Raw genomic sequence first — 27,362 nt, 5'->3', positions numbered from 1 at the left:
CTATGTTGGCCAGGCTGGACTCAAACTCCTGACCTCGTGATCCGCCCGCCTTGGCCTCCCAAAGTGCTGGGATTACAGGTGTGAGCCACCGTGCCTGGCCAACTTGACTCCTTTTAAAGCTATTCTGATTAAGGACTTGAGGGGTGGTTTTTGGTTAAATGACATTCTGAATAATCCTAAGAATTTATTTCTGTCCTACATTTGTTCAGAAAAATCAAAGGTGAATCAAAATTTAATGTATATTTATACTGCCTGTGCATGGTGTGTGTGCGCTTCTTTGAGGCTCTCAGATCTGTGTAGTCCTCACAGCTTCTGCTTGGGGTCACTTCTAGGAAAACCTGTTACCCCAGTTCCAGCTCCCACTCTAGCCTGACTCAGCCGTTCCACTGCTAACCAGGGTTTCTGCCACCTCGGGATTACTCTGGCTGGAGAGGGAAGTCAGGGTTACACACCTGGGAATGTGAATGGTGTCACTTCAGAAAATACCACACACTGTCTTTTCCCAGGGTCAATTCCTAGGCCAGGAATGTCTCATGTCTGACCTCCCAAGCCAGTGTCTGCCTTGAGTAAGGCACGAGGGAAGGAGAGAAGGTCATCTCTCAGAACAGGGGAAGGAAGTGAGGTGCTGCGAACTAGCAGGGTGACTTCCAGCCCGCTGCTTCCCTTTTCTTTGCTTCCCCTTGTAAATGGAGGATGCTGGCTGAGTCCTGAGCCATCTCTGAAGTCCTTTCCGATGCTACTGGTTACTCTGGGGATAGCCAGATGGGCTCACGGTGGAACCAGACGCCTTTTGGCAGTGGAAAGAAATAGTGTGGAGAGTCCCTGGCACATGGCAAGTGGCAAGTGAGTGACTGTGGTTATTAATAGGAATGATCATCTCCAGGGAGAGTGATGAGAGCCGCAGCTATTGTGGGAAGTAGGGTGTGAGATGATTCTGAGAGAGGGCGTGATGGTCACACACGGCTGACACGTGGGCATCTCCAAAACACTAGACCAGGGCCTCAGTGGCGACCAGGATCAGCCTGGGAACAGCTGGCCTGTCTGCAGAGGCCAGCAGCGCGATGTTGGCGAATTTTTCTCCTGCTTTTCGGCTGCTCAGCATCTGAACCCACTTCCAAGTTTGAAGACCCCACTGCATAAAGAGCAGCCTGCCTCCCACTGTGGAAGCTAAAAAAGATGAGAATGCCTGCTTTCCCAACCCCTCGTGCAGCCAGGGCATGGGTACGTGACTGAGACTTCACCAATCATTGCCTGTGTCAGGGATGGCAAAACATCCATTCTGCTGAAAGTGGCAGCTGCATCCAGTTCCTAGAAGCAGCAGTGACAGTGGAGTCTGTGATGTCTTCCCTGGACCAGGTCTGTGACCTGATTCTTTTTTTTTTTTTTTTTTTTTGAGACGGAGTCTTGCTCTGTCCGGGTTCACACCATTCTCCTGCCTCAGCCTCCCAAGTAGCTGGGACTACAGGCGCCTGCCACCACGCCCGGCTAATTTTTTGTAATTTTAGTAGAGATGGGGTTTCACTGTGTTAGCCAGGATGGTCTCTATCTCCTGACCTCCTGATCCGCCCGCCTCGGCCTCCCAAAGTGCTGGGATTATAGGCGTGAGCCACCGCGCCCGGCCCTGATTTTGATTTTTTTTTTTTTTTTTTTTTTAAACAGTCTCACTGTGTCACCCAGGTTGGAGTGCAACGGTGCAATCTCGGCTCACTGCAACCTCCGCCTCCTGGGCTCAAGTGATCCTCCCACCTCAGCCTCCCAAGTAGCTGAGACTACAGGCATGTGCCACCACGTCCAGCTAATTTTGGTGTTTTTTGCAGGGTTTTACTATGTTGGCCAGGCTGGTCTTGAATTCCTAACCTCAAGTGATCCACCCGCCTCCGTCTCCCAAAGTGCTGGGATTATAGGCGTGAATCACCGCATCCAGCCCTGATTTTGATCCTTATGGCTTGGCCCCTAGAATTCTAGGATTCCATGATTCCTGATGGCTTAGCTCCTGACCCTAGCTCTCTAGCTCTGTCAGAGATTCTGTGTAAATATTGAATCTGCTTAAATTAGCCAGAAACTGCATGAACTTTAGTTGCATGCACCCAATAACCCCAACTGAAACAGGGTTGCTCTCATGGCCATAACCTCAGCTGTTTTCCCTCTTCTGATGTGGGCCAGGGACTTCCTCCCCAGAGTCCCAGGTGCCTGCTCACAGTAGAAGAAAGTATGGCTTGGCACGGTGGCTCATGCCTGCAATCCCAGCACTTTGGGAGGCTGAGGCAGGTGGATTGCTTGTGTGCAGGAGTCCAAGACCAGCCTGGGCAACACAGTGAAACCCAATCTCTACTAAAAATACAAAAAGTAGCTGCGTGTGATGGCACACACCTGTAGTCCCAGCTACTTGGAGGACTGAGGCGGGAGGATCACTTGAGGCTTGGAGGTCAAGGCTGCAGTGAGCCAAGATTGTGCCACTGCACTCCAGGCTGGGTGACCAAGTGAGACCCTGTCTCATTATAAATAAATAAATAAATAAATAAATAAATAAATAAATAAATAAATATTAAAACAAAATAAAATAAAGGAAGTCCAGCTGGGGAGTCATCCCGAGTGCTAGGTAGTAGGCACAAAGGATAATAAATACAGGTTCATTTCCCTGAGCCCTGATACACCTGGCAGGTATAGCTGCCCCCAAAATGGTCTGCAGGGAAATGGTGCTGTCCCCAAGGAGTGCATGGACTCCTGGAAGGATGGATCCACTCTGGCAGCTGTTTGCAGCCTAGTCTAGAAGAAAGGCCTACTATTGTCCTCTTTGAGTGACTGGATAAATTTTTTGTTGGGGAGAAACTCGATCGTTAAGGGAGTCAGCTGTTCTGGTCAAAGATGTGCTAGAGAAAGGACTAAAATGAACAACTCACAATATGGAGATCATCTCCTGACTTTCTTTCTCCTTGTGCTCCCCAAGAACATCCATTTCTATCGGAGCGGAGGGCAGAGGGAATGCACCTTATCTCACTGAACCCTGGAGACCCTCAAGGCAGGGAAGTCTTTCAGCCTCCGTTTCCCACCCAGGAGCTGGAAGTTCAGAGAAGTTTCATTGCCCAAGTGTCTAACGTTCCACAACCAGTGAGCAGAGTTGAGGTTCGGATCTGGATAGATCCACTCTGAAACTTCTTTCCATAATCCATGTTTGCCATGGACAAGTGGAAATGTTCGTTTCATGTAACGACCAGGAACTGAGATTCAGTGGCTCGTGTTCGGGGACTTGGTTCTGTGGTGCAATTCAAACAAACCAAATAGCAGCCCCTGCTGTGTCTCACGGTGTTTTAAAATCAGCAAACTAGTCAGTGGTCATCGCCCACACAGGGTCAAAATTACTGAAGCATTGACTTGTTCTCTAGACAGAGGAATCAAATCACACAGCAGTTCTGGGAAGTCTTAGAACCCTTCCCGGCTTACCTGAAACTTCTTGTTGAATTCGATGAGGGTGGCAAGTTCTGTTGAGTTATCATCAAACTTCAGGACACAGGGACACAGAGACCTGCAGACCAAACCAAAGAGAAACCCTCACTGCATCAAGATCACCATCCTGAATAAGGGATGCAGAAACATTGGCTTGAGACTCAATCTATTTCTTTTAACTTGGAGTTCAGAAATCTGTGCTAATGAGGAGGCTGGCTGGCTGACCTGCTGACCACACCAAACGAAGCTAAAGAAAATTTCCAGGCCAGGAGCGGTGGCTCACGCCTATAATCCCAGCACTTTGGTGGGCGAGGTGGGCGGATCCCTTGAGGTCAGGAGTTCGAGACCAGGCTGGCTGACATGGCGAAACCCCGTCTCTACTAAAAATACAAAATATTAGCCGGGCATGGTGCTGCATGCCTGTGGTCCCAGCTACTCAGCAGGCTGAGGCATGAGAATCGCTTGAACCTGGGAGGCGGAGGTTACAGTGAGCCGAGATTGTGCCACTGCACTCCAGCCTGGGCGACAGAGCAAGACTCTCTCTTGAAAGAAAAAAAAAAGAAAAAGAAAAAAGAAAAATTCCTAGACCTGGATTTGCTCTTGAAAATGAAATAGACTTCTTCTGCTATCTGTAGGAGTGACTTTTATGGAGCCAGCTCACCTTGGGGCTGTCTGAGGAAAGTGCTGTGTGGATGAGACATGCTTCAGTGACAACAATAATAATTGCTGAGATACATTGATTTGAATGTATTTTAGTAATTATTATTGAATAATTAACATTGAAAGGTATACCAAGCACTGCAATAATAACTTTATGGTTATTAACTTGTTTAGTCCTCCCAGCCATTCTAGAAGTGGTATTCTCATTATCCCTGTTTTAGAGATGAGGAAACCGAGGCTCAGAGTGGTTGAGTAACTTTCTCAAGGTTGCATGGGTGCTGAGTGTGGGAGCTAGGATTTGAACTCAAGTCTGCCTGGCTCTGAACCTGAGCTCTTAATCTCTATATTAAATCTCTATATTAAACTGCTTCCATCCAGTCTGCATCTCTGACCTGGCCAGCTATCTGGCACATCTGGGCTTTTGGTCCAGGGGGATGAGGTGATAACAGCAGGGATGGCTCCCTGTAGACTCAACACTGCAGAGGAAAGCACAGCCACCCGATGAAACAGTGGAGAGGCGGGGAGTGCACGGCACTGCAGAGGCGGCAGGAGAAGGTGACCTGAGTCTATCCAACCTTGACATTCAGTGACTTGGCCATCTCAGATCTGTGAATGGACCTGGCAAATGCCTATTCTGAACCTTTAGTTTGAAAGGTTTAAAAAACCCTGCCGGGATGGGTAGCAGGAGGCCTTCTGGTAAGCTGCTCTGAAGTGGAGTGAAGACACCGATCCCCTGTTTGGCCCAGTGACTGGAGAAAGTGGGAGCCAGGGGATGAGTCAGCAGTTGGAAATAGCATGCCTGACACAGCTGTGTTCATAGGCACGTGTCACCCAGCAGCCATCCTGTCTCTGCTCACAGCACCGTGAGGCCTTCTCCAGGGGACCTGTGCAGTTTGGGTCCCCCAGGTGAGGCATGGCGTGGATCTGCAGAGGAGCAGGAAAGGTACCCCTTAACTTCCAAGACCAAGTCTGGCCCATGTGAATTATTCAGTCATCCAGCAAACAGCAGCTGAGCCCCTACACCGTGCTAGCAGTGACTCAGACTGAGTTCACAGGCTGTGGGGGAGAGAGGCATATGAAGAATTACCATGTGATGTACTCAGGGCTGGGATGGGGACCTGTACTGAGTAACACAGCTGGGGGGCAGGGTAGGGGAGCACAGCCTCAGTGACCTCGGCTAACAGTCCAGAGGAGAACTTGCAGGAAGGAAGGCTGTGGGAAACGTTCATGCTTCACTTAGAGAAACGTCTTATTCCTGACCATCCTAGAGATGTGTGATACAGGCTGGGTCTCCCTTATCTGAAATGCTTTAAGCCAGAAGCATCTCAGAATTTTTTTTTTTTTGGATTTTGGAATATTTGCATTACCCTATGGCTATCGTTTTCAGTGACATCTTTACAACACAGAGAATGAGCAAAAACTAGGTGCGTAATGCACGCAGGTCTTAGCCCTACATGAGCCCTCGTGGGGAACCTGCTGTTGGAGTATCCAGCCTGCACATGTGCCATTTTGCTACCCTTTGTGGGCATGCTTGAGCCACAGGATCTGGGCATGCCCAGAAAAGATAGTGCATCGCAGCTGAAGGGGGCTTTTCGGGGCTGCTGAGTAAACTGCGTGCTGTGCACCTGTGTTTTGACTACAACCTGTCACACGAGGTCAGGTGTGGAATTTTCCCCTTGTGGTGTCATGTTAGCATTTTAAAAGTTTTAGATTTTGGGTCGGGCGTGGTGGCTCATGCCTGTAATCCCAGCACTCTGGGAGGCCGAGGAGGGTGGATCACCTGAGATCAGGAGTTTGGGACCAGCTTGGCCAACATGGTAAAACCCCGTCTCTACTAAAAATACAAAAATTAGCTGGGCATGGTGGTACACCTGTAATCCCAGCTACTCAGGAGGCTGAGGTGGGAGAATTGCTTGAACCTGGGAGGTGGAGGCTGCAGTGGGCTGAGATCGCACCACTGTACTCCAGCCTGGGTGACAGAGTGAGACCTTGTTTCAAAAAAAAAAAAAAAGTTTTGGATTTTGCAGCATTTCAGATTTCAGATTTTCAGATGAGGGATGCTCAGCCTGTATTAGATGGGGAAGCCAGCTCTGTCTGGCTCTGGAGGCTGAGGGGTGAAGACGTCCTCTCAGGCAGCTTCTCAGGACCAGTGCTTTCTACTCTCTGGGGAGGACTCTATCCTCTGGACCCTGCTGATTCTGGTTTGACCTCCTTCTCTGGCTAGTGACAGTGGCCCTGTATCTGTGAATGCTTTACGTGGAACACCCATACCAACCAGAGGCACCCCTGTCCTAGAGATGGGCCTCTAGGAGGGGACAGGTCAGCTCTGGACACACTTGGAAGCAGGTACCAGCAGTGGCCTGGGCGGTCCCCAGGCCTCGCCCACACAGCTTGACTCCATTCCTAGCGTTTACTCTTCCCTCTGGAGGCCTGGAGGGTGCCTTGTGGCTGCCATGGCAACAGAGGCGGGGTGCAGGGGTAGTTCCCCATGCACACCCTGAGGTGGGCTGAGGCCTATACCAGGGTGGAAAAATCCTGGGATATCCTCCCCTTAGGCCTTTCCAGGTTAGAAGATGGGGTGGTCATAGCCCTTTCACACTTTGGCCCTTGTTTTTCTTTTTTTTTTTTTTGAGACGGAGTCTGACTCTGTTGCCCGGGCTGGAGTGCAGTGGCTGGATCTCAGCTCACCGCCTCCCGGGTTCACGCCATTCTCCTGCCTCAGCCTCCCGAGTAGCTGGGACTACAGGCGCCCACCACCATGCCCGGCTAGTTTTTTGTATTTTTTAGTAGAGACGGGGTTTCACCGTGTTAGCCAGGATGGTCTCGATCTCCTGACCTCGTGATCCACCCGTCTCAGCCTCCCAAAGTGCTGGGATTACAGGCTTGAGCCACTGCGCCTGGCCTGGCCTTTGGGTTTTCTAAGGAATTTGCTAAGGGTGCCACTGCCCTCAGCAGTGAGGATTCTTAGCAGAATTGGGGAGAAGTGTCTGACCTAAGGATCATCCTTGGGCAGTAGACTTTCTTCTCCTGGTACAGCTCTCTCAGGTTGACGATCTCAAGCACCGTCACCAGGTTCACAAATGCCCGAGGAACCTGAGAAAAGGCAAAAATCAGTCACCAAGAGGAAGAGGATGAGGCTGGGCAGCTCCAGGCTCTCACCTGGGTTTGGGACCTGCCCTTCCTGCTGAAGTTTCAGGTCTAGGGACTTCCATCTGCCCCCATCCACTTCCTCCAACTGTCCCTGCTCCCCATCTATGCAGCTGGGCTGGGATCCACAACAAAGGTGACCTGCCTGGGAGGTCTCAGCAGGATGCCAGAGCTTCCTCTAGGCTAGGTCTCACCGCCTAGCCTCCATACCTCGGCGTGGAGGATGTCCAGGGCCTTCCCAATGTTGTCTGTGAAGTTCTGGGGAGAATAGTGGACCTGCAGGAAGAGAATTGTCCATTGAACACCATTTGTCACCAAATCTCTCTACAGAACCGGGCTACTTTCTCTCTTGGGTCCTTCTTTTTTTTTTTTCTTTCTTTCTGTTTTTGAGACATGGTCTCACTCTGCCTTCTGGGCTGGAGTGCAGTGGCATGATCACAGCTCACTGCAACCTTCACCTCCTGGGCTCAAGCAATCCTCCCACCTCAGCCTCCCAAGTAGCTGGGACCACGGATACATGACACCACACTTGGCTAATTTTTGTTTTTTTGTTTTTTGGTAGAGATGGGGTTTCACCATGTTGCCCAGGCTGGTCCTGGGCTCAAGTGATCCATCCATCTCGGTCTCCCAAAGTGCTGGGATTACAGGTGTGAGCCACTGCACCTGGCCAGAGTCCTCTTCTTTCTGTATTCAGTCACAGTGGGCAATATTGAAATGCAGTGTTTGTCTTTGGGGCCCCAGCCTCGACACCAGCCCCATGATTTGGGGCCCCAGCCTCGACACCAGCCTCAGGTTTGCCATGGCTGTGGCCCTCAGGGAAATGTCGTTTTTCTTTTTGTTTTGTTTTGTTTTTTTGCGTGGAGCTCTGGACCTACTCCATATTCACTAGCTGTAGAGCCGGAGCATCACATCTCTGGGCCCCTCTAACACAGGGATGTCAGAGCAGATGACCTCTAAGATCTCCTGCAACCTGAGCAGCCTCTGTCCTATGGCCCGATCTCTTTTGCTTGGATCCTCAGTGTCTGGGGCTACTGAGCGCACCCTACATGTATGAAAGCACACCCTACACAAATCAAAGCAATAACGGGAGGGGAAGAGGGGAAGAGGGTCCTGTGAAACACCCGCCACACCAAGCCTCAACACATTTTAACTGTTTCTCCTGATCTCGATATTTGCAGTTTTAAAGCTTTCTCACAGTGGAACTCTTTCTCTGATTGAAATCTAAACAAAAGCCCTGCTGTATGGAACATACCAAAGCTGTGTCACTTCACGTGAGCAGGGGAGGGGCCCAGGGTCCCACCTCCCCATGGGCCACCAGCAGCCCCAAGGCTCCCCTCTGGGCCTTTAAGATCACAGCCTGAAAACTCCTCTGACTCCTGGTGACTTTGATGCCAGGAAAGTGGGTTGTGAGGGGCCTGGGGGCCGGGGTGTCCCTCTAGGTAGGTGCTTACGGGCCACAGCAAGACCACTACTTCCTAAACCTGACTCTGCTGGTCCCCTATCTGCCTGACAAACCTCCTCATCTTCAAGCTCCAGCTGGAAAGTCTCCTGCTCTGTGTAAATCTCTCCAACAACCCCCGCTTCCCCACACACCAGTCTCCGACAACCCCCGCTTCCCCACACACCAGGGTCCCACAGCAACTTTGCTTTTTTATTTGAGATGGAGTCTCACTTTGTCACCCAGGCTGGAGTGCAGTGGCGTGATCTCAGCTCACTGCAACCTCTGCCACCTGGGTTCAAGCGATTCTTCTGCCTCACCCTCCCAAGTAACAGGGACTACAGGCACTCGCCATTATGACTGGCTAATTTTTGTATTTTTGTAGAGATGGGGTTTCACCATGTTGGCCAGGCTGGTCTCGAACTCCTGACCTCAGGTAATCTGTCTGCCTCGGCCTCCCAAAGTGCTGGGATTACAGGTGTGAGCCACCACGCCAGCCAGCTTTGCTTTTAGACCTCCCTTCTGTGTGCAACCCTACAACCACATCCTGATGTCTGCCTTGTGCAGGATGAATTGCCCATGTCTCTCTCCGCTGGCAGTGCGAGTTCCTGAGGACAGGGCCTGTGTTTCCTTCGCCACTGCTTTGCTCCTGGCATAGGCGTGGGTGGGAGACTAGTGGGTATGCCCTGTCAGGCTTCTATCAGCTCAGAGACTGAGGTTCCAGGAGGACATGCAGCATCCTTGGAGCAGCAGCCTTGATCTTGGGTTTCCCACCAGCCCAGAATGACGTGGCTCTGAAGCTCACCCAAATGCCTGCAGGAACTCGACCTTTCCATACAAGTGACAGCACAAAGGTGGAGAGGGCAAGGCCGCTGGAGACTGGGGAAAGGAGCTAACCTGTGACTCTCTGTGAACACAGGAAAGATTTTTCTAGTCAATGGGTGTTATCTTGGTTTCTAGAATGATATGATCAAGCTCCCTTGATAGGAAACTTAATCAGGATCAATCTTATAACCAATCCTGCTTGTCCAGCTGAACGGCTCCCTGGAGGTGAATGCCTTCTCAGTCTCATGAGTTCTCAGGGTTCATCCCAGGCTGGATCCAAGACAAACCACGAGCCTGAGTCCCAACTTAGCTGTACTGCTCCCGGGCAGATCAAGTGACCGGGCTGTGAAAATCCTTCTCTGGGGGTGAGTCCTGAGTAAAGGGCCTGCAGACCTACCAGATCACTGCAGAAATCACAGAGGTCATTGCCGCCTATAAACAGGGTTATTATCTTCCAGTCTTCCTGAAAGTGTATCCTCTGAAATGAATAAGAAACACACAATCAAGCACCTTGTCCCACAGTCAAGCCAAGGAAAACACTTTTCTAGTGCTTGACACTAGAAAAGATGGGTCCTCACACACTAGAGTCTCATGGACTTTCGAATGTTCTGTTCCTTGGTTTTGGGCTCCTGAGATCATAGGTGCTAATGGTTCATTATTTTAGGTGGAATCACTGAACTTCCATGTGGCTCTGCCCACACACAAAAGCACACATGTCACAGTTTCCACGTGTCCTGGTGGGAGTGGATACAGATGCCCTCTGAGCTCTGTTCCTCCATCTCCAGCATAGCAAGGAAGTGGGGAGGGGATAAGGAAGCTGGTCTTGGCCATGGGACAGAAACGTTTGTTCCAGAATCTTCTAGAAATCCTGAATTCTAATTTTGCCTTAACAGAGAAAGGACCACCTTTCATTAAGAGGTAGCTCTCCAAATTTGGAGTACTCACACTGGTGACTAGCTCTGCCTATGAACTAGTCAAGCCAGAGAGGATGGGTAGAGTAAGGTGGCAGCTCTAAGCACAAGCTCTGAAAAGATTTTGCCACCTCTGGTATCTGTCTCCTCCAAGGAGGACCTGGAGAAGTACGTGAAGTCACAGGGCTGTGTGGAGAGGGTACAGCCATACACATTCCATAAACTATGGCCCCAGGGCAACCACGGCCCTTCAAGCCTCTTATATTGCCCCAGGCCTACATAACTTTACTTCTCTGATCTGCACTTCCAAAAGAGGGTGGAAGGAGGAAGGTGAGAACAAGATCCAGAAAAGTTTGACATTAAGGGTAGAAATACCCTGAAAATATCCCAGTAATAGACTTTGTTGTACATTAAATTATATATAACATAATTCATCCTAATCTTCCTTTTTATTTTACCCACCTAGAAACCCCTGCAAACAGCCTCTGAATTGAGACCCATGCTTTCCTTTGAGGGAGAGCCTCATATTCATCTCTCAGAACCCTGGTCAAACATCTCCTCTACTTTTATTTTCTGGTACTGCTCCTTGCAGACCAGGGCTCTCCCATAGGCCATGTGCCCAGAATAACAGCCAAAATCTCCTTCTCAAGCCTTCCCTGACCATCCTAAGCAGAGGGGCCGATCCCTTCTGTGCCCCACCCTGTCTTACACAGAACCCTTTTGATGCAGCACGTGGCAACTGTTCTATAATTTGATTCTTCACATTGGTCTCCTCTTCCAAGCTCCTTGAGGACGGGACTGTGTTGTATTCTTTCATGTATCTTCAGCCCCAGCCTGATGCCTGACTCACAATAGATGTTTAATTTCAACAGCCGACTGACTGAACAAACAGGAATCACCTTTCCAGAGGAGCAGCGTTTTAGGCTTCAGATGTGTCTGCTAGAAACCCACGCCAGGCTCCCAACCACCCCTCAATCCACAGCTGATCTTTTCTGTGTCCACGGATTTCTCTTGTCTACTTCCCATCCCAGGGACTCACCGTGTCATTCTTCATCAGGTCCACCAGCCTTCTGGCCTGGACAGGTAAATCCCTGCGGACACATACCAGAGGAAGTGCTGTGAGGAGTGGGGACTGGCAGGGGCTCTTAGCAGAGAGAACAGCAATCAAATGTACAGTGGAGGAAGGCCCAGGGTGGGCCTCCTGTGGGAAAATGGACTGAAGGCCATGTCACAAAGCTCCTTCCCCAGTCATGCTTCACTGTGGGGGTGTTGGGTGGTGACTGTGCTTGGGAAGGCCAGAGCACTGCACATAGGAGGGGGTGACTCTCAGTGTGACTATTTCTTTTTCTTCCCCTCCCCCCCCGAAATGGAGTCTCGCTCTGTCGCCCAGGCTGGAGTGCAGTGGCACAATCTCAGCTCACAGCAACATCTGCCTCCTGGGTTCAAGCAATTCTCCTGATTCAGCCTCCCAAGTAGCTGAGATTACAGCCATGTGTCACCATGCCCAGATAATTTTTGTATTTTTAGTGGAGACGGGGTTTCACCATGTTGGCCAGGCTGATCCCAAACTCCTAACCTCACGATCCATCGCCTTGGCCTCCCAAAGTGCTGGGATTCCAGGCGTGAGCCGCCGCGCCCGACCAGTGTGACTATTTTCTGATTGGCATATTTGGTATGGTGTACTTTTCTTTTCCTTCCAAGCCAGGCTTGTTCAGGGCAAACAGAAGGTTTGCCTGTGAATATTTGACATCATGTACATGTCATGGCACCCCCCATTTTGGCAGGTGCCATGGTCTAAGCCCTCCTACCCTTAAGATGTAGTCTAGTCAGATGCACCTGGGTTGGACACTTAAGTGCCTCTTGCTAACTGTGTGAAAGTGACTCTAATTCTCAGCTCAAAAAGACCGCAAAATGGAGACAAGCTCACTGATCTTGGACGGTCATTGGGAGCAGCAGATGGGAGCCACTGCTGGTGCCAGACTGCCAGGGTTTGAATCCTGGTTCCACAAATGACCAGCTCTGAGACCTTGGCTGACTACTTGATCCTGCAAACCCTCAGTTTTTCCCTTTGGGAAACGGGGATGGTAACATACCTTCCTCTCAGAGCTGTTGGGGAAATTAAATGAGGTACCATATAAAGAACTTACGACAGTGCTTGACACATAGTATGCAACCACTGAGTTATTTCTGCCATCATTCCCACCATCATCATTGACAAAGTCCCTGGCACAGGACTTAGCAGGAAACATTAGTGGTCATCCTCTTCCCCTCTTATCTATTTGCCCTCCTGGCCTGATGTGAGTCAAAGTACACTAGGTATTTGGTTACCTGGATGGGGACTTCACGTAAGTCACTTAACCTTTTTGAGCCTTGATTTCCTCATCTGTAAATCTGAAGTTATCAGAGCAGCTGCTCTGTTGATGGAACAGAGTTTGAGGATGATTACTCAACCACTCTGAAACTCTTTTTTTTTGAGACTGAGTCTTGCGCTATCACCCAGGTTGTAGTGCAATGGCGTGATCTCAGTTCAATGCAACCTCCACCTCCCAGGTTCAAGTGATTCTCATGCCTCAGCCTCCCAAGTAACTGGAATTACAGGCACCCGCCACCACACTCGGCTAATTTTTGTATTTTTCGTAGAGACGGGATTTCACTATGTTGGCCAGGCTGATCTCGAACTCCTGACCTCAAGTAATCTGCCCACCTCGGCCTCCCAAAATGCTGGGATTACATGCGTGAGCCACTGTGCCTGGCCGAAGCTCAAGTTTATCATTGGTAAAACATGGGAGTCTGATGTTTTGCTCTGTTCATCTCATGGTTATTGTGCAGACTACAGAGATGATAAATGTGAGGGTGCCTTGTAAATGGTGCACTGCTGTATCCGCATGATAGCTATTGTCAGACCTGGAATAAAGCCTGCAGGGCACAAGGCCAGACTATGTGGTCAAGTCGATGCATTTGTTCAGGCCATGTGGCCTCTCTGTGCTATAGTTTCTTCTATTGTAATACAGGAATCATAACCCCCAACTTTTCCCTGCCACCCAGGATGTGCTTGGATTGCTTGCATGAGAGCCCCAAGTCCTCTGGCAAAGCAAGGACGGAAACCCAGGGCCAAATGAATCACATTCATTCTGGTTACTTTTACGCTCTTGACTCTAAGGTTTCATTCTTGGATGCCTCCCTGACCTAATCATGCTTACAACTGTCTTTCCTCTTATACTACCAGCCCACATATGCTTGGAAAAAGCAAGATGATGGTACTATTAAAGCAGTAAACCTGTAGCCTTTTAACTCTATCACCATCAAAAGGAAAAGAAAGCCCCAGAATTCATCATAAAACCTATTGGGCCTTCTGGATGCTGTGGCTCACACCTGTAATCCCAGCACTTTGGGAGGCTAAGGCGGGCAGATCATGAGGTCAGGAGATCGAGACCATCCTGGCTAACACGGTGAAACCGTCTCTACTAAACATACAAAAAATGTGCTCATAGTCCCAGCTACTCAGGAGGGTGAGGCAGGAGAATCACTTGAACCTAGGAGGCAGAGGTTGCAGGGAGCCGAGATCGTGCCACTGCACTCCAGCCTGGGCAACAGAGTGAGACTCTGTCTCAGACAAACAAACTAAACCTATTGGAGTTTGTGTTACTCATTACTTTGGATACTGTGTCACCTTTCCTACTGGTGATGAATAAGAAAGCTACTTAGGTGGCTCATGGTCTCAGGATGGTGCTGAGAGCTGGAAGGATGTCAGAAAATCTAGGAACCAAACCACATGATTCCTAGGAACCACAATGTAGTGTGATAATTGTGATTAAACATAGGATCTAAAAAAACCAAATCATCCCATCAAAAAGTGGGCAAAGGTCATGAATGGTCAATTCTCAAAAGAAGATATACAACAAACATGAAAAAATGCTCAACATAACCAAATATCAGGGAAATGCAAATTAAAACAATAAGATACCACTTTACTCCTGCAAGAACGGCCATAATTAAAAGGTCAAAAAATAATAGATGGTGGCCTGGATATGGTGAAAGGGAACACTTTTACACTGCTGGTGGGAGTGTAAACTACTACAACCACCATGAAAAACAGTGTGGAGATTCCCTAAAGAACTGAAAGCAGAACCACCATTCGATCCAGCCATCCCACTTCTGGGTATCTACCCAAAGGAATATCAGTCGTTATATGAAAAAGACACATGCACATGCATGTTTATTGCAGCACAATTTGCAATTGCAAAGATATAGAACCAACCTAAGTGCTCATCAACCAACAAGTGGATAAAAAAAAATGTGGTCTATATACACCGTGGAATACTACTTAGCCATAAAAAGGAATAAAATAATGTGCTTTGCAGCAACTTGGATGGAGCTGGAAGCCATTATTCTAAGTGAAGTAACTCAGGAATGGAAAACTAAATATTGTATGTTCTCACTTACAAGTGGGAGAGCAAAGCTATGAGGATGCAAAGGCATAAGACTGATATAATGGGCCAGGCATGGTGGCTCACGCCTGTAATCCCAGCACTTTGGGAGGCCTAGCCGGCATATCACTTGAGGTCAGGAGTTCAAGACCAGCCTGGCCAACATGGTGAAACCCCGTCTCTACTGAAAAATACAAACAAAATTTAGCCGAGAATGGTGATGTGTGCCTGTGATCCCAGCTACTTGGGAGGCTGAGGTGGGAGAATCACTTGAACCTGGGAGTGGAGGTTGCTGTGAGCTGAGATTGCACTACTATACTCCAGCCTGGGCAACAGAGCAAGACCCTGTCTCAAAAAAAAAAAAAAAAAAAAAGAATGATATAATGGACTTTGGGGACTCAGAGAGGAAGGGTGGGAGAGGTGAGGGATTAAAGATTACATACTGGGTAGAGTGGACACTGCTCAGGTGACAGGTACACCCAAATCTCAGAAATCACCACTAAAGAATTTACTCATGTAACCAAAAACTACCTGTACCCCAAAAAGTGTTGAAATAAAAATTAAAAATAAATATAAATAGTATAAAAAAGGATCTTCCAATTTATGTTTCCTTGATTAGGTATAGCATTCACTTGCTCTCTGACCAGGCAGCAAACCCAAGCAGCACTCAAGGCCCTGGAATCTTGGAGTGCAGTGGAGGGATGGGACCTAGGAACGCTGACCTGCCCACTCTTGAGGACCGGCCTGGCCATGCCCAGGGACCATGACAGTCATGGCTGTGCTCACTGATGTTTCCCCCGAGGTGGGCCCAGGGGCCACGACACAGTCACGGCTGTGCTCACTGATGTTTCCCCCGAGGTGGGCCTGCCACTTGCTGCATTACTGCCAGGACCACCATTTTGACCAATGCGTGTCATGTGTCCACTATTTACAGCTCACCAGAACCTTCATATCCAACACGACATCTGAGCTTCATGACCGCCCTGTGGGAGAGGTTCCTAACCAGCCCCACCTCTTAGAGTCTGAGGCTTAGAGAGGCCAGGGAGGAAACTGAGCTTGCACTCAGGGCCTCCCCTCCCAGGGCTGGTGCTCTTCCCGGGACACTGGAAGGATGCAGAGTTTAGAGCTCGAAAGGCACAGCTGAGGAAGGGAGGGAGAGCAGGACTCTGAAACAGCAGTGACATAGCAGTGACAATTGGGATGCAAAGTGAGCCCGCTTATAACCTATGTCTTACGTGAGATTTACAGGCAGGCAAAGTAATCTGCTCAGAGCATATGCCTGGCATCAGAGTGCACTGTGACTAGTTTCTGGGGGTGGGTGTTAGGGTAGGCTCACAGATTTCTGTAACACCTCCAAGACAGCCCCGTTCAGCCTTTGGCCCTCAAACCCCTTCCCCTGACAAAGCCCTTCAACCTTCAGCCATAAACCCAGTTTAGGCCAAGCGCCTCTCTGGTCCCCAGAGGACCCGTGCTGTTTACCGCCCCCGTCACCCCAGCTCACTTAGCTCGGCCTCCTGCCACAGCCTGGTTTAAGAAGGCATTAGAACTGGTTTCTTTCCCAGTGCCAACAGAGAAGCCCTTCAGGGAAGGGTTGAATTCCCGGAGGATGTCTGCAAATACAAGGAAAAGACATGCTTAGTGACTACTGCAAAGCAATCTTCAAATTCCTTTGATAAGCACCAGTGGGTGTTAGGGAGCAGAGTCCCCACTCCACAGCCCCTACTCTTACCCCAACCTTCGTTCAGCATGGGAAGAAAACGTTCAGCAGGCACTAGCTTAACAACACTTAACAACAGGGCAGCACACAACAGATGTTTCATCAATTATTGCTGAGGAAATGTGAGTCTGGGTTACATGCTTTTCTCATGTAGTTTTCTTTTTTACTACATATATAGTAGCTTTATTGAAATATAATTCACTTACCACAAAATTTACCAATTTAAAGTATACAGTTCAATAACTTTTAGCATATTCACATAGTTGTACAATCATCACCATGTAATCAACTTTAGAACATTTTCATCACCCCAGAAAGAAACCCAGTACCCACTAGCAGTCACTCCCCATTCCCTGCAACCTCGTGGCAATTGTGGATCTACTCTGTCTCTGTAGTCTTGCTTATTCAGGCCATTTCATATGAATGAAATCATATAGCCCAACATACCTTTTGTGACTGGCCTCTTTCACTTAGCGTACTATTTTCAACATTCGCCTATGTTGTAGCATACATCTGTACTGCATTCCTTTTTATTGTTGAATAATATTCCATAGTATGGATATACCACATTTTATTTATCCATTCTAGAGTTGATGGGGCTTTGGGGTTATTTCCACATATTGGGTATTATGAAAAATGCTGCTATGAACATTTGTGTACAAGTTTTTGTGTGGATTTCTCTTGGATATGTATCTAAGAGTAGAAAAGATATACATATCTTTTAATGTATGTATCTTTTAATGTATGTATCTGTTTAACCCTAGCCCTAACCCTGTTTAACCTTTTAAGGAACTGCCAGGACTTTCCTCAAAGCAGCTACACCATTTTTACATTCCCACCAGCAGTTTCTGAGGGCTTCAATATTTCCATATCCCCATCAACACTTATTATCTTTCTATTACAACCATGCTAGTGGATGTGAATTGATATCTCATGGTGGTTTTGATTTGCACTGATGGCTACTGATGTTGAGCATATTTTCATGTGCTTACTAGCCACTTGTAGAAATGTTTATTCAGATCCTTTGCTCAATTTTAACTGGGTTATCATCTTATTATTGAGTTGTAACAGTTCTTTATAATTTCTAGATACGAGTTTCTTATTAGATATAGGATTGGCAAGTGTTTACTTCCACTCTTTGGGTTGTCTTTACTTTCTTTATGATATGTTATCCTTTGAAGCGCAAAATATCGATTTTTCTTTTGTCACTTGTGCTCTTAGTGGTTTTTCGAAGAAGACTTTGTTTAGCTCAAGATCATAAAGATCTGCTTCTATATTTTCTTCCTAGAATTAGTTGTAGCTCTTACGTTTAGGTCTATGATTCATTTTAAGTAAATTTTTGTATAAGGTGTGAGGTAGGAGTTCAACTTCATTTTTTTGGTGTGTATCTAGTTGTTTCAGCACAATTTATTGAAAAGCCTATTCTTTCCCCCATTGGTTTTGGCATCCTTGCTGAAAATGAGTTAACCATCAATATGAGAGTTTAATTTCTGACTCTCAATCTTAGTCCATTGTTTGATATGTCTATCTTTATGCTAGTACCACGTGTCTTGATTACTATAGCTTTATAGTAAGTTTTGAAATTGGTAAGTATAAATCCTCTGAATTTGTTCTTTTCTAGATTTCTTGGGATATTCTGGGTCCCCTGAATTCCCACATGAATTTTAGGGTCAGCTTGCAAATCTCTGCCAAGGAGCTACCTGGAATTTTGATAGGGATCACACTGAATCCATAGATTTGGGGAGTATTATCATTTTAAGAATATTAAATCTTCTAATCCATGAATGTCAGATGTTTTTCTACTTACTTAGGTCTTTAATTTCTTTCAGCAATGTTTTGTGATCTTAAGAGTAAAAGCGATGCTCTTTTCTGGTTAAATTTATTCCTAAGTATTTTATTATTTTTGATGCTATTGTAAATGGAATTTCATTTTCATATTAATTGCTAGTATAAAGAATCACATTTTTGTATATTGATTTGTACCTTGCAATCACTGAACTCACTTATTAGCTCTAATAATTTTTAGTGGATTTCTTGGGATAGTCTCTATATAGTATCATGTCATCTTTAAATAGAAGTGGTTTTATTTCTTTATTTCCAATCCTATTACTTGTTCTTCCATTTTCTTGCCTAACTGCCATGGCCAGTGTGATGTTGAATAAAAGTGGCAAGAGCATGCATCCTTGTCTCACTCCTGATATCAGAGAGAGGGGGCAGCATTCCATCTTTCACCATTGCCTGTGATGTCAGCTGTGGGCTCTTAAAAGATACCCTTTATCAGAGTGAGGAATTTTCCTTCTATTTCTAATTTGTTGTTTTTTTACTTTATTTATTTATTTTGAGACAGTTTTACTCTGTCACCCAGGCTGGAGTGAAGTGGCGCAATCTCAACTCACTGCAACCTCTGCCTCCCAGGCTCAAGCGATTCTTGTGCCTCAGCCTCCCAAGTAGCTGGGATTACAGGCACCTGCTACCACACCCAACTAATTTTTGTGTTTTTAGTGGCGACAGGGTTTCACGGTGTTGGCCAGGCTAGTCTCTAACTCCTGACCTCAAGTGATCCACCTGCCTAGGCCTCCCGAAGTGCTGGTAGTACAGGCATGAGCCACTGCATCCAGCCTTTGTTGAGTGTTTCTATCATGAAGTGGTGTTAGATTTTTGTTAAATGCTTTTTCTGATCCATTGAGATGATCATGATGTGTGGTTTTTGTCTTTTATCCTATTGACATAGAATATTACATTAATTGATTCTGAGGTTGAAAACTAACCTCGTATTCCTGGGCTAATTCCACTTAGTCATGAGGTATATATATATATATATTTTTTATTGCTGGATTTTGTTTGCTAGTATTTTCTGTAGGATTTCTGGGTCTACATTCATAATACTTACTGGTCATACTTTGCTTCCCTTGTGATGTCTTTGTCTTATTTTGCTATCAGGGTAAAACTCATAGAATGAGGTGTGAAGCATTCCTTCCTCTTCTGTTTTTGGGAGGAGTTTGTGAAGAACTGATGATTGATACTAATGTTCGATAGAATTCACCAGCGAAGCCAGAGACAGTCTGGGCTTTTTTGGGTAAGAAGTTTTAAAATTATTAATTCAATCTTTGCTTGTTATAAATCTATTCAGATTTTCTACTTTTTATGGAGTCAATTTCAGTAGTTTGTGCCTTTCTAGGAATTTGTCCATTTCATCCAAGTTATCTGATTTATTGGCATACAACTGTTCATGGTATTCTCTAATAATCCTTTTTATTTCTGTAAGGTTGGTAGTATCTCCTCTTTCATTCTTGATTTTGAGTCCCCCTACCTTTTGCCAGTCTAGTTACAGTTCTGTCAGTTTTGTTGAACTTTGCAATCTCATGCATTCTAATTGCCTTTACTAATATGGATCACACTTTTCACTTTTTCATCTTTCCAACTTGGCGAGCCCTCCTGAGAGCAGAGTCTATATACCCCAGGGCCTCATATAATGCTCAACACGTTTATGGACTGAATTAGAAATAAAGCAAAGTTCAGACAAGCTTGGAGACTTGCTCAAAGTCATGTAGCTGCTGAGAATGGCTGGTCTCTCAGCTCCAATACAAGGGCACTTGCCCCCGCTGTCTCACAATCTGCTAGGATGTGAGAAAGAAACTGGGTGGGTAGCAGCCAGGACTTTAGGGCCCCTTCCAGTAGAGTGCTTGCTAGAACCCAGCACTGCTGCAGGTTTACTCAGCACAGACGGATTGGACTCATTCCTTGAGGTTGGGGGACATTACACTAATAAATGGAAATTGCTCCGATTTCTACTCAAGAGAAGAAAGGACTGTGAAATCACCTGAGCGATTTGAAAGTGGAATGGTTTGTCCTAGGAAGTGGTAGGTTCCCTAGGAGGTAGAAGGAACTCAGCACAGCCTACCCAGCTACTTAGGAAGAATGTCATAGGGAGGAACCACACATTGAGTAGGGCAACAAGTTGCTGGTGCAGGCAGTTATCTCCGCCAGGAACATTCTCTCCCCTTTCCTTACCTGACGAATTCTCATTCTTGAAGCTCCTTTTCAGAAGACAGGGTTAATAGCCTCTATGTTTATTTTCCCCTAAGCTTTGTACACATCTATAAATATTAGTCATGTGTCTGTCTTTAGGAAGACATGCTGCCAAAGAGACTTTGGTGATGTCATTGGGGCACTGTTCTCCTATTTTCCAAGCACTCCAGCACTGGAATATTTGCTGGATTAAATTGAACAGGGGGTTGAATGGGGATTTTGTTCTGCCCTTACATTCGTATGAGCTTTCTAACACATTTCCGTATAGTTATTTCCCCATGGATTATCTATCCCCTACAATCAAATAGTCTTCACATCTCTAGCAAGAAGAGTCTAAATAGCTGGTAATCCATTTCTGGGCTAAGTGTGCCAGGGGAGTCATCCACCTGAGGGGTGACATTGTCTCAATCCTTTGTAAATTACTTTGGGGAAAGACGTGAAGCCAAATAATATCCAATTATCTTGTCCATTATACGAGCATAGAAGTAGAGAGCCCAGAAAGCTGTTGTATGCAGTGGGCCATCCCACAGCCAAGTTCATCACACTCACAAAAGCACCCTGAACCATCTCCTAGCAATAGAGGAACTGATTTATAGCTCACATATGTAGACCTAGATATAAAGAAGGCAAGGAGTGCTTGTGGCACAGAACCCTGTCTACCTAAATTCAACAGGATTTACAAATAACCAAAACAGGTAATGTGAAGTCTGCTCAGCTCTGCTCTGCCTATGTGGAGATTAAGCTATGATGTCCCCCTCATCCAAGTCTTGGTGGCTTCAAGTTCAAGTTGTTAGCTTCTAAAGATATATTACAAAGGGATATGTACCAGGGAAGTAAATGAGAATGGGACCAATTAAATTCCTCCCAGACAAAATTATCAGCCAGAAGATTCCAGGAAAAGAATTCAATTTAAACATGTATGGCTTGCATACTTTAAGAACAAGCACGGAGATGTGTATGCACTGGGGAGAATTTTAAAAAGATGATAAGACCAGACCCTTCAGAGAATATAGTCAGGCTTTAAAAAGTCATTCCGCCTGTAATCCCAGCACTTTGGGAGGCCAAGGCGGGTGGATCACTAAGTCAGGAAATTGAGACCATCCTGGCCAACATAGTGAAACCCTGTCTCTACTAAAAATACAAAAATTAGACGGGCATGGTGGTGGACGCCTGTAGTCCCAGCTACTCGGGAGGCTGAGGCAGGAGAATGGCGTGAGCCAGGGAGGTGGAGGTTGCAGTGAGCCGAGATGGCGTCACTGCACTCTAGCCTGGCAATAGAGCAAGACTCCGTCTCAAAAAAAAAAATAAAGAAAAAAATCATTCCGAGCAGGTTGGTGGGAAGTAAATTAAAAAAAGTGTTGAGTCCCAAAGATGGCTGTGTCTGCACAACCTGGACAAGGTAACTTCATATCCTCCTGCGGCAAGAGCAGCAGCAGTTCCTACAGCAACTCCGCAATTCAATGTCTGTGCGCAGCTGTGCCTGAGCTCCAGGTGCCTGGATCGATGGCTCTCGCAGGGGGGTTATCTGCTCGGAAAGGCAGGTGCCGCACACCCTGGTTTCCTTTTCTTCTTTCTTGAATCACTTTTCTTTATTCTCTCTAATCTCATGCCAGATTATTGAATCACTTTTTAATGACTTGCACTGAGACGTGATCTGAACTCTTTTTTTTCCCCGCTTTACTTTCTTCCTTCCTTGGTCAAAGACAATTTCTTTTTGACACCTCCCCGCCCCCGGCCCCCAAGCCTCGAACCCCGCTCCGCCCCCAACTCCAAGGCTTCCGTCACTATCGGAAGCGGAGCTGGGAGTCTTGGGAGGCAGCGCCCCCTGGTGAATTTAGTGGGCTCCTGCAGCCGGCGTTCCTCCCGAGGCCGGCGCCACCTGCCGGGGGAGCGGGAAGCATGCAGGGGCCGCCCCAAACCAAACAGCCCGGCCGCCGCCTAGTACTCACTCGCCAGGGTGGTAACGGTGCTGACGCTCTCATCTCCGCCGACGCTGTATTGTGGGTCCAAGAAAGAAAATGAAGGGTTAAAAATGCCAGCCACGCCGAGACCCTTCAGACCCTAGCCAGAAACGCCCATCTCCCGAGAAACAGCTGTGGGGCTTGGAGCTTGCCCTTTCCCATCACTTCAGTAGAAAAATGGAAAAAGCAAACCAGAATATGACTCCCCTCCCCATAGGCCAGCACATCAAACAACAAGCCAGCTTTAAACCGGCGGCTGATTTCCGCTGGTGCTGGGGCAGGGGAGGCAGGTGGGTTCCTTGCACCCCCGCTTTCAAAGGGGAAGTAGTCCCTCGTCTGCCAGCCCCTTTCCAACTAGCCACTGCACCGTGCATTAATATTATTGGTGTAAACGTAGTCTTAAAAACGCTGGCCCTATTTTTTCTCTTTTCTCTTCCTGCTTGGCTTGTAAAAGCCGTTTCTAAAAGGTGTCTTCTAGAAACTCAGCCATCTTCCAAGCCAATACTAAAATTCCAAGGTGATCAAAGTGAGAAGGATTTCTAGGCATGCAAATATGCAGCATTCCAGAGTGGACTGGATTCCCTGCTTTTCCACACCCCCGACCCCATTCTGTGCCACGCGTGTCTAGGAGCATCTAAAAGGTTCTCCAAATGTTTGAGTTTTAACTGTGCAGCAACGTGAGGAAGGATGCCAGAGAGTCGGCACTGAGGTTAAAGCAGGTGTCAGATGGAGATGCCAGATTCCAGGTGAGGAAACACCAAGCCTTCCCGGGCTTGCAGCAGAGGTTTGATCGCATGCAGAGCAGAAGTAAGCCTGCCCAAAGTGATACATGAGAAGGGAATGCACTGGTAGGGGCCAGCAAGTATCTGCTCTGCTTCGTGATCTTTTACCTTCTGGCTCTGTGATCTTGGTCAGGTTACTTGCCCTCTCTGAGCCTTGTTTCCTCATCTGTAAAATAAAGGCCCTATAACAACAATGCTAACTACCAGATACTTACTTTGTGTCAAGCAGTGTGCTGGACACTTAAATTCTTTCTAGTCCTCAGACAGTGCTCAGGTAGTAGCATTGTTTCTGCATCAGAGATGAGGCGAGAGGCTCAGAGAGGTTAGGGAACTTGCCTAAGGTTACATCCAGCTGGGTAGCTAGGGCTCAGTTACAATCCCCGTCCCCAAAGTGCACGACCTGCACCAGGCCCACTGTCTTCAGATTACACTATGAGGAGAAATGAACAGGTTATCAACCAAACACATGTAGCTGTTCCTGACCTGCCCTGCCTCACTGGCCCACCAAGCAAATGTGAGTGGTTTATATGCTTGGCACACCCTTTCAAAATTAAACCAGAAGCTGGCTCAAGGCAACCAGTGCCAGCCCACCCCTGTTTGGAGTGCTGTTTCTAGAATGCTCAGGGGGTTTCCCTTGCTCTGCAATGAAGGGGTCCTTGGGGCCTTGCCACTCCCTCACTCACCTCCAGGACAGGCCTCGGTACTGAGTCAAGACGTCCAAGATGTTTCCAGGTGTGGACCCAGCCCCATTGCCTGCCTAAGAGAGAACGACGAGGGGGTGAGTTTCTTTGCTTTCCCCAGTGGCCCACCTCTGCCTGCCTGCCAAAAGGTCTATGTTCTTATGCTGGCCAGGACCGCCTGGGCACTCTCTGGGATCTAGGGTCTAGATGGCACCATATCTCCATATGCATCCTGCCTTTTCAGAGGTGAGTGAGAGCGCCCACTGGGAAGGCCTGGTGCTGTTCACAGCTCTGCTTCATTCTAAGAAACCCTGCCTAGGGCAAGACCAAGTGAAACTTGTCTAGCAAAAGTGCTCTTGAAATTAGACTGTATCTTTTCAAAAGGATACATTTCAGGGTGTTGTTTTTCTCATTTTTAAAAAGCTGTGAAGTATATCATAAAAGGAAATATATCATTATCCTTTTATACCAATATCTCTCACCTATGCACAGTTTAAAATGTAGTAATAAAATGAAATCCCACGTAGCCATCATCAGCTGAAGAAAGCACAATGTGGACCCTCTTCAGGTGCATGTCCCTTGCCTAAAGCACGTTGTTTCTGAGCATTTGGAAGAGCATGCCGAGACAGGACTCTTAGGCAGTTGGGGGTGAAGTCTGGTCTCCACAAGAGGCCCCCAGGTGTGATCCCTGCTCTCTGGTGCCCAGTTCCTTTGCTACTTGCCAGGCAGGTTCACACCCAAAGTGCTGCCTCCCTAGGAACCCCTGAACAGCTGTGCTGAGATGTGATGACCCCCTGTCCTGAGAGTATCTTCGAGGAGACCAGGGAATTGGGAGGAGGTGATGCCAGGCCCTGCCAGGCAGGAAGAGGTTGGGATAAGCAGTACATGAAGCCGCTAAGGCCCAGTCTGCCCGTCCTTCCTGGGAGGTTATGAGCAGTCAGGCCTTTGGGGTGAAGAGTGGCTGAGGGGCCATGGAGGAGGCTGTCACAGCACAGGGATAGGGCCCTGGACTTAGGGTCAGGATCCCTGAGTTCTGATCCTGACTCGAGCACTTACAAGCTGTGTGGCCTGAGGCACTTCACCTTGCCCAGCTTCATTCACCTTCTTACTGATTTAGAGACACGGCCTTGCTCTGTTGTCCAGCCTGGAGTGCAGTTTGCACCATCATGGCTCATTGCAGCCTCGAAATCCTGAGCTGAAGTGATCTTCTAGCCCCAGCCATTCAAGTAGCTGGGACTATAGGCATGCATCACTAGGCTTAATTTTTTTTCTTTTTTGGTAGAAATTGGGTCTTGCTATGTTGCCTAGGCTCATCTTGACCCCCTGGCCTCAAGTGATCCTTTTGCCCTGGCCTCCTAAAGTGCTGGGATTACAGATGTAAGCCACTATGCCTAGCTATTTTTTTTTTTCATTTTTGTAGAGATGGAGTCTTGCTATGTTGCCCAGGCTGGTGTTGACCTCTTGGCCTCAAGTGATCCTCCCACCCTGGCCTCCTAAAGTCCTGGGATTATAGATGTGAGCCACTGGGCCCAGACTTTATTGGTCGAATTTAAAGAAAGTCATACCTCACAGGATTTTGTCATGAAGATACATCCCACTGAGTGGGACGATATCACTGTGATAGACCATAGACATGAGAGGTGTCAGCTTGTTCTTGGGGAGGATTCAGCTGGAGACCCTCTATTCTACTGGCCCAGGGAATAGCAGCTGGACTCTGATGAGAGGCTGTTGAATGGAAGCTGTGTCTAGGAACCTCTGGGATCCCCAGCCCCCAGGCTCTCAAAAGGCCTGATTCTGCTTTTCATGGATAGTGCTTTGCAGGGTCTGAGATGTCACCCTGGGGCAGATGCAGAGGTGGGTTTGGAACATCTCTGGCCTATCTGCCTCTTCCACAGACTCCCGTCTTCCCACCCTCCCCAACCTCCCTGCCCCCATTAGCACTTGCTCCTGTCTCATCATCTCTTCACCCCTCATCCTGGTACCTTCCCTTAGCTTTTCTACATGGACAAAACCAAGCACTGGATCCTTGGAGGAGTTAGTTCTACAGCATGGTCTGGAGATCTTATCCATCCTGCCCCACTGCTGACCAGCTGTGTGACTTGGGGTGGGTCACTCCTGTCACCCACACTCCCTCTGGGGTCCTTCCACTTCCTGCTCTTTCCTTCATCTCAGCATTGGGGAGGAAGATGAGACCAGAAGGGAGGTGGGAAACCATGATGGGAAGGGAATGCTGTTGAATACCAGGGTGGGTCAGACAATGGAGAGATGGAGATCAGGACCCGAGATGGCAGCATCTAAAAGCCAGGAGTGAGACCTTCTCTCTCCATTTTCCTCTTCAGGTTCTCATATTAGTCAAAATCTTTTCCCCTCCTGCCCCTTTGGCATCAGGGTCACTTACCGTGAGAGAGTCACCCAGGGCTCCAATTACGTTGATGTCAGCCGGCTTCAGCCTATGAACTAAGAATATAAGCAGGAGTGAGTGGAAAATGGGGCTTCCAGGAAAGCACTGGACCCATCGACTCTGAAACAAAGGAATAACTTCTAGGATAATGAAGAAAAAGTCAGTTTTTACCACCAAGACACCTCGGATAAAAGACAGGAAAAACCCATGCTTGTCAATGGGCTCTGCAGTGCCAGCTGTGGAGTCTGACTGCTGGCTTCCTCTCTGGGGCACCTGGACACCGGAACAGCAAGCTTAAAGGTGGATCCTGCTTTAAGTGGGGAGCTGTGTTCACATTTGGTGAGACCAGATGCTACAAGGCGAGTGGTGGCAGGCCCTTGGCAAGGTGATTTGGGAGGAGGGAAGGAATTGCCATGGAAATGCAACCAATACTTAATCTATTCTAGGATCTGATGATATTTGGGATAAAATATTACATCATCCTATCAAAATCAGTTCAGTTTCTCTAAAGTGAAAAGGGAATACTTTTATGCCACTGACTTTTTTTTTTTTTTTTTTTTTTTTTGAGACGCAGTCTCGCTCTGTCGCCCAGGCTGGAGTGCAGTGGTGCGATCTTGGCTTACTGCAACCTCCACCTGCCAGGTTCAAGCTGTTCTCCTGCCTCAGCCTCCTGAGTAGCTGGGACTATAGGCACGCATCACCACACCTGGCTAATTTTTGTATTTTTAGTAGAGACGGGGTTTCACCGTGTTGACCAGGATGGTCTCAATCTCCTGACCTTGTGATCCACTCGGCTCAGCCTCCCAAAGTGCTGGGATTACAGGCAAGAGCCAATGCACCCAGCTGACTGTTTTTTAATTGAGATGAAATTCACATAACTAAAATTAACCATTTAAAAAGTGAACAGTTCAGTGGCATTTAGTACGTCCACAATGTTGTG

At 47.5% G+C, this 27,362-nt stretch overlaps 1 protein-coding gene across 1 annotated transcript in view; it reads right to left on the bottom strand.

Annotated features, from left to right (window-relative positions):
* Window positions 1-27,362, bottom strand: part of PLB1 (phospholipase B1) — a 150,099-nt gene that overhangs the window by 54,789 nt on the left and 67,948 nt on the right. The window contains exons 18-26 of the mRNA XM_021924506.2: window positions 26,420-26,478; window positions 24,025-24,098; window positions 22,548-22,591; window positions 16,354-16,462; window positions 11,465-11,516; window positions 9,912-9,992; window positions 7,462-7,527; window positions 7,097-7,197; window positions 3,442-3,523 (exon numbers count right to left, since the gene is read on the bottom strand). Coding sequence (XP_021780198.2) covers window positions 3,442-3,523; window positions 7,097-7,197; window positions 7,462-7,527; window positions 9,912-9,992; window positions 11,465-11,516; window positions 16,354-16,462; window positions 22,548-22,591; window positions 24,025-24,098; window positions 26,420-26,478 — 668 coding nt within the window. The remainder of the gene's footprint in view (window positions 1-3,441; window positions 3,524-7,096; window positions 7,198-7,461; window positions 7,528-9,911; window positions 9,993-11,464; window positions 11,517-16,353; window positions 16,463-22,547; window positions 22,592-24,024; window positions 24,099-26,419; window positions 26,479-27,362) is intronic.

Source organism: Papio anubis, chromosome 14 (assembly GCF_008728515.1).
Source record: "Papio anubis isolate 15944 chromosome 14, Panubis1.0, whole genome shotgun sequence".
Taxonomy (NCBI): Eukaryota; Metazoa; Chordata; class Mammalia; order Primates; family Cercopithecidae; genus Papio; species Papio anubis.
This window is presented reverse-complemented; position numbering and strand designations above follow the sequence as displayed.